The sequence below is a fragment of the Gavialis gangeticus genome, unplaced genomic scaffold (genome assembly GCF_001723915.1).
Source record: "Gavialis gangeticus isolate Ggan-Ray unplaced genomic scaffold, GavGan_comp1, whole genome shotgun sequence".
NCBI classification, from domain to species: domain Eukaryota; kingdom Metazoa; phylum Chordata; order Crocodylia; family Gavialidae; genus Gavialis; species Gavialis gangeticus.
Genome location: NW_017729009.1, coordinates 18058424 through 18065718, shown reverse-complemented (window position 1 = coordinate 18065718; position 7295 = coordinate 18058424). Strand labels below are relative to the sequence as shown.

The following is a 7295-nucleotide window of genomic DNA, read 5'->3' as shown; positions in this document are numbered from 1 at the left end:
AGAATAGTTGGAATGACCATTGCTAGAGTTGCAGGAGAGTGAAGGAAGTTGGAGTTAGTTAAAGAAAGGAACAGCACAGCTATACAAAGCCAGGGATTTTATTTCTAGCACCTCCTTTTCAGAACATAATAATTTACCCCTCCCCAGAACAGAAGATTTATAGCTCTTCCTTGATCTCTTGGATCTGGTCTTTAGGACAATTCCCACCAACCTCCTTAACAAAAAGTGACCGTTTGGTGTCTAGGGACAAAATCCAGATCCCTGAGGTAGCAAGTGTCCTACCCCATCAGCCTCCCCTCAGGCCCTGGCCATGGCACTTGCACATGGGGGTCAGTGGCAATACCCACAGCATTGGCTGTCTTGGCCCTCTCAGAGGGGAGGAACCCCCCTTATTTTGCGGATGATGTTAGCCAGTTTCTTGGCCAGGCCCCCCCTGCTAGGCTCTTCCACGTGAAAGGTTCTGGTCAGCAGGTTGTAGAAGGAGCCATAGCACACAGCCACCACAGTGCAGGTGAGGCAGATGACATTATATGGCATGCTGAAGTCAGGTGTTGGCAAGTTCACCAGAAGCGGCTCTGTGTAGAGACGTACAAAGTAGCTTGAGCCATCAGAAGAAGGAAATCTGGAGATGAAGGCAACAGGGGGTGTAAGTCCATACACAACGTTCTAGCAAGACCCTTCCTAGCACTATCGTGAACATGGACTGCCTACTAATGCTTCTGAATGTGCCTGTCCCCCACACAGAAGTTGAGCTTCTCTTTCCAGCCAGCATCAGAATGGATGCCTGGGAATCTCTGAAAACCCATCATGAACCTCCATTCCCTCAGAAGAGGCTGACATGTCAGAAGGTGAAGTGTATGCAGGAAGAACCACTCATTTGGGCACAAGACTGAACCAGATGAGGGAGAGGGCTTGCAGAGAGGAGCCACTCCAGGCTCTGCTGGTACATGGGGGATGCTCTGGATGCCTTGTAGGAGAAGAAGCTTATATAAGGGAACTGGACTTTCCCTCAATACTGCTCCAGGGGATGGGGGTGGGGGGTGCAACTCTTCTCAACAGAGGCTCCTATGAGTCAACTCCAGTGACACAGCTTCTGCCTGCAAGTTGCTTCTACCAGATGCAAGAACAGCTCAATGACTACCTAGGAACCCCAGCCCCAAACAAGTGATCTCTCCTTCCCTTCCTCTCCCTTGAAGCCCGGAGAGAAGACACTCACAGTGAGGTGAAGAGAGGACTCTCCTCTACAGCTACAGCTTTTGCTGCAATGATACTTGGCACCAGGACACTCAGGACAGATGGACTAAGGAGACAAAGGATGTGTTAGCTTCAATCCTGCTAGAAAACACAGCGTGCACAGATTGCATCCCCAGAAACCAGATGCTGAGTGTTGTAATGGACACTGAACAGGCAAGCCCTACAGAAGCATGCTCCATAAGCTACCCCAAAGCTGGGGCAGGTGTTTACCTCACGTAAAAGCCGTGGTTGGGGTCAGGGGTGTACTCTGTCCATTTCAGTAAGGCTCTCTCAAATTGGATGGTGATCTTGGTGGCAGAGTTTGCTGGGAGCTGGATCAGCATCTCTAGAAGATGGGGCTGCCTTCGGTCCTGAGCTGGCTGGTAGTGGATGTAACCTAATACAGAGACACGGTATCCTGGGATTCTTCCACTGTACAGCTTACCACTTGCATGCTACTGTTGCCTCCATCCTCCCCAGCCACACAAAGTGGCCCAGAGAGTAAAACTATCCAAATAATATAAGCTTGCACCTCAAGTTAAACTTAAAAGGCAAACCACTGAACTGGCTAAGTACTTCAGACAGGGGTTACTGAAATAACAGTGCAGCTCTTGGCAGCTGGAGCTGCAAGGAGCACATCTTTTGTCCCCACTTATTTTACATGTTGCTGTCTAGACATAGCAAAATATCCCAAAACAAAGACCTTCTACTGGACACACTTGTCTCCTGGGGAAGAGGATGAGAAAACAAAGCAATGCTGATGGTTGGCTGCTGTAATACTTAATGCACTAATGAAACACGCTCTCAACCTAGTTTCTGACCAGGGTATAAGAGCCCCTGTAGAACAGACTATCCTGAGCTCAGGCTGTATGTCCTGAAGCAGAGATAATTTTTCTGTTATTAACTTTTCCCAAGCGCTCATGTGTACTAGGCACTCTCCCACTGATTTACCAGCAACCTGGATAAAGACTGAACTGTTTCTGGAATGTGATCCTAATGCCAGGGGAGCCAGGATAGTGTGCCCCAGGGAGGGTCTCCTTACTTGGCTTGTTCTCCTTCCCCTTGGTGATGATGGTCAGAGTGTGAATGTACAGTCTCAGGTACCAGGGCACTGTCTCCAGTAGTATCACAGGGAAGGCACGGTGGGGATGAGTGTTATAGATGAGGGTGCTGATTTCTCCGGTCTGCAGGCCATATCCACTCACATAGCGTTGAGCATGGAGCACCGGTGTTGAGAGATCAGCTGCAAATGGGAAACAGCAGCCAATGTCCAGAACCCAGCTCTACTTCTGAACCCAAGTGCCCTCCTACCACTCAGCACAGAGCTCAGGGGACAGACACTTCCCACTTACGTGGCCGCTGATGTTTCCCACCCTAGCCTGAAGCAGAAGAGGGGGAATTTCTACAGAGTGGGGTGGGAGAGGGCCACTTGCATAGTCTCAGACTTTTCTTTCCCAACAAGAACACAATCCGCTTCCTTTGCAAGACCCTCGCGTACCCTCATTCCTGCTGCTGGGGAACTCCATCCACCCCAGGCTGGCATGTGGCAGACTGGAGTCCACAAGCAGAATGCACCGGCGGTTACCCACCACTGTCTTGGGGCCGTTTCCATTTCAGCTGCACGTTGAGGCTGCGAGATGTGTTGAAGAGTGCTGGGCTCAGTAAGTCATAGACTGCATAGGTTCTCCTGTCTCCTAGGACAACTGCTTCATGCACAGACAGTGGAGCTGGGGTCACCTCCAACAACTTGTTCCCCTGAGAATGCAAGCAGACTGGATGGAAGAGAAAGCAACACCTGCCATCGGTCCATCTAAGGAGGGGACTGGCACAAACATGCCCAGCTCTGTGTCTCTGCTGACACTGCTGAAGGATCCCTTGCTTCCAGACACTTCTGCCAAGTGGTCACCAGAATCCTTTCACCAAGGATCCCACTACCACAGACAACCTGGGTGGTGGCATGCCAGGGCTTTGGCTCTAATCTCATCTGGGGATGGCAGACAACCAACAGGCAATCACAGTTCCTTCTTGCAGGAGGCTCTCTCAGCTACATGGGATGAGACGTGAACAAGTGTTACCTGATCCTTGCTAGAGATGTCCACATAGATTTTGCTCTCAGAGGCCAGGGGACAAGCTTCAGTGAGAGTACGTGAAAACATCTTAAAAAGGGACCAGTCTGGGAAAGACAGACACACAAGTCAGCCAGAATGAGAGTGAAGGTAGCTCCTTCTCCTACCATATGCTGCAGATTACTTGTTACCTTTTTTTCCTTGACCACTGGAGAAGGTGTCAAAGACCACAGTGAGAGTTTGTCGGAGCTCCCAGGAAATGCTGAGGCATGAAACATCCTGGAGAAGATGGCAAGACAAACAAATGACTATTCAATACAAATTCACTTTCCCAAAGGGCAAGATGCATTGTGATGGGCCATGAGACACATTTTAGAGTCCCGAGGGGACTAATTATGGAGTGGAACATGGCAACACAAAGGCTGGAGATGAAGAGAATCCCATCTAGCCCATTCCCCAGGCGGCAAGGTAGAGTGGTTCCCTAGAATGCATCTTCCAGGGCTTTGTCTGGCACAGTTTCTAGCATTGCAAGAAATGAGGCTTCCCCCATTTTCTCCTGGAAACTGCTCTGAACACTATTAGAGCTCTGTATTTGGGAACAACCCCCAATATTTGAGCCATATGCTTCATTCCAAAAGCACTGGGATCCTATTAGGCTACTGCAAGATGCCTCCTAACTGTATTCTTGGAGACGCATAAGAAATAGAAGTTGCGAATAGAACAAATTCAGGCCCAGACTCACCCTGCAGATGGGGCGGATATGCACTGCCTGCGAGTGGTAGCTGCTATGGAACAAGCGTTCAGCCTTCAGCAACACAGCAAGACCAGCCTGCAGAACATAAAGGAGAAAATGCTATTAAATACCCAGCAGCAATCTGCAAAGGGGCTGGGGAATGCGTCTGAAAGGCTTGGAAGGACCTACTGAGGGTTTCAAAGCTCCAAATTTCCTGTCCCCCTGCTCCTACTGCAATAGAAGCATGACACCAGTGGATACTACAGGCATCTGGTACCATTTGCTGTTTAAGAACTTAGGCCCAAGGACCTGGTGATGACTTAGTCAGGTAGCACAAAGCCTGGGCTGGGCCCTCACCTTTGAGCTGCATGGCAGCAGCTTCTTCCAAGGAGTGAGGTTCTCGGTGCAGACGACCTCGCGGGGCAGGACAGCATATCTCAGGAGGTGGTGATCTGTGACTGAGATGGGAAGTGGAGGTTAAGCAGCCTGGGGCTAGTATGATCACATATGCTAAAGTAGAGCTACTTTATCATCTGGCTGATCATGCTTAGGAAGGGTCTAGAATCCCTTGAAGGGATGAGATCACTTTCAGTATGGATCCTGAAGACCAGCTAAGTGCATCTCTGCAAGATAGAGTCCTCTCCATGTTGAATAAACAAGGAAGTCTCCTGTCTTCAATTACAACTGTCTGTAATCCTTGTGCAGAAGGGAAACGGGTCCTGTATGACAGGGCTTCTTGCATAATATCTTATGCTAAGAAGAGTACCTTGAGTTCACTGGTTCAAATCTAGCTCCAGTTAGTGGGGACTGGAAATAGCTTCCAGCTGCCCAAGAACCTGAAAAAAATGTGGGGCTTCAGTCCCATTGTGACAGTAATGTAGCTCCCTGCATGCTTGTCACTGCCACAGCTGGAACTAACTGACCTTGTTCTCAGCACAGTCAGAAGACCTCCCCCTAGAAGTGGTCTTTCCAGAGATGAATTGAGGCAAAACTAGCATCACTGCTGCCCTTGCTGTTTCTGTCTACTAGATCTCAGCTATTCCAAGTTCACTTGCCAGAACAGTGTTTTAGTTGTCAGCATCCTCACTCCTCCCAGGACCTTGCTCTATGCCACCCATAGCAAAGCAAGCAATGCCTGGAGCTCCCCACACAGGGTAAAGTCCCCCCCCTCGCATAAGCACAAGTCTTGTCTCACCATTGGCTAGGCCCACAGGTTTGAATGATGCTGTTGGAATGACCGTGTTGGTGGAGTCAATGAAGTTCAGAGAGGCACAGAATATCCCTGAAAGCATGTTGCTGAGCTCTTTCCAGGACTTGTCAACACTGAACAACAAGAAAGCCACAGATTATACCACTGGCCCTCTTCCCCAGATATAAAGGGTCTACGGGAAGTGAAGTTTCACATCAGGTGCTTGGAAAATGAACAGACCATTGCAAGGAGAAAAATGTAAAGATATGCAGTATTGCAACCAGAACTATCATCAGGCAGTTATTGAGCAAGGGCAAGGCCCCGGTAGCAGGGGGCACGGTCAGCTTCCTTGGATCTCTTGAGCGTATTTTAACAAACTACTTCCTCTCCTTGTATTGGTAGGACCTTGACGGTGTCCTTGTCCCCCTGCTTTACCTTTGGCAAATTAAACTGTGTTTTGGATGCTTTGGCCACTTGCGCCTGGGGGGAGGCTGGTTCCTGACATTAAGAACAGGTGGGACAAACCCTTGCTTAGGGTGGTCTAGGCAAGGTGCTCCTGCCTGGAGCAGTGGCTGGGTTAGACAACCGCCTGCAGTTCCTTCCAGCCCTGCTTTTCTGTGCTTCTAGATTCCCATTCAGTGAGCCTGCACGTCCACCTCTACGCTGCGAGCAGCACCCGAGCCAGCTGGTTCAAAACCAGACCAAGTCTGTTTGTGTGGGCTGCCGTTTGAGGCATGATAGCTGCACCCCCACTCAAATGGGAGAGAGGACCCAGGCTTGGAGAGACTTACTCAGTGACCGAGTCCTGGAACCAGACCCAGAGCTCGGCTCCAGCTGGGGCCTGCAGGTGAGGCTGCCCCCAGGTCCACGTGCGCCAGAAGCCTTGGGTGAGGGACAGGTGCAGCTCACGTACAGAGTACTTGGAGATGAGCTGCCCCAGGGCCTTGGGGAAGAGCCTGTAGTGAGAGACTGGGGAGGGCCAAGGTTGCACACCTGTGGGCACAGCTAAGCCAGCAGGCCCCGCCCCTTCCACTCACCCTCCTCGGCCAGGCCCCGCCCCCTTCCAGTCACCCCTCCTGAGCCAGGCTCCGCCCACCTCCCTCCCGCTGCAGCTCCGAGTCCCAGCGGGTCCGGAACTGGAAGGTGGCGGCGAGGTCTCCGGATGGCAGCGGGCTGAGCAGCAGCTCCTCCCGCAAGCTGTCCTGGGGCGGCTTCAACGCTGCCTGCCCGGAGCCGCCGCGAGCCCCCAGCAGGAGCAGGAACCCCAATACCGTGGCCCGCTCCATTCCCGGGGCTTCCGCTTCCGGCTCGCTCGCTCGCCCAATGGCGAGGTACTTCCGGCGCCGACCATAGAGACGCGCCGGTCCGGGTGGGGTGGTCCTCCACGCGTTCCTGCCCTGCGTGGCGGCTGCTGCTCGCGCATAGTTGCCTTGGGATGTGTCTCCACGTGTGAGGTCCGCGCTGCGCTGGGTCGGCGCAACAAGAGGCCTCGTCCAAGGCTGGTTTCTCAGGCCCCCGCTACGTTACCTGTATTGCACAATTTACTGGTCAGTCACGCAATAAATGTAGACAGGTAATTGTCACACGCTAACAATGACTCTCCAGCTATAACAAAAAAGCCAACCAGCTCGAAAGTTAGGGTTTGAAGGCAGGTCAGAACTCCAGAGGTGGTTTCTATGCAGCTTTAATTTGAGCGTGTGGCAGGGCCCTCAGGCCCCCTGTACACATTACATGTATTACACGTTGTGGCTGCTGTTGCTGTGTTTGTAGGGTTACCATACGTCTGGGTTTTCCTAGACATGTCCTCTTTTTGGGTCCTCCGATTTCCATCTGGACATTTTTTTGAAATCTGAACAATCGTCTGGGATTTTGCTCTGATCTGTTGGTGGGAGCAGGGGGAGGGTGATTGGAGGGAATGGGGCATACATGGCCAGCATGCAACCAGGCAGGGGGGTGGGACCAGGCTTGGCAGCTGGATGCAGGTAAGTGTATGGGGAGTAGGGTTGGAGGGATGGGGTTTGGGGACAGTCGGGAGTGAGGGGTACCATCAAGGATGGCAGGCTGTGGGTCAGGA

The 7295-nt window shown here is 51.7% G+C and overlaps 1 protein-coding gene and 1 long non-coding RNA gene across 3 annotated transcripts in view; one reads left to right on the top strand and one right to left on the bottom strand.

Annotated features, from left to right (window-relative positions):
* Positions 1-7295, top strand: part of LOC109292634 — a 46802-nt gene that overhangs the window by 9008 nt on the left and 30499 nt on the right. The window contains exon 1 of one of the 2 annotated variants that reach the window (XR_002096158.1): positions 6471-6552. The exons of the other annotated variant lie outside the window; for it this stretch is intronic. This is a non-coding gene — a long non-coding RNA (uncharacterized LOC109292634). Of the gene's footprint in view, positions 1-6470; positions 6553-7295 lie in introns of those variants that run through there. 2 annotated transcript variants of the gene reach the window in all.
* PIGT (phosphatidylinositol glycan anchor biosynthesis class T) lies at positions 81-6527 on the bottom strand. Its single transcript, XM_019510170.1, has 12 exons — positions 6318-6527; positions 6013-6190; positions 5228-5355; positions 4390-4490; positions 4042-4128; positions 3491-3578; positions 3309-3406; positions 2823-2988; positions 2276-2476; positions 1465-1630; positions 1217-1300; positions 81-622 (listed from the first exon to the last, which is right to left on the bottom strand). The coding sequence occupies exons 1-12, from the start codon at positions 6505-6507 to the stop codon at positions 370-372; spliced, it is 1740 nt and encodes a 579-aa protein (XP_019365715.1). The 5' UTR covers positions 6508-6527; the 3' UTR covers positions 81-369.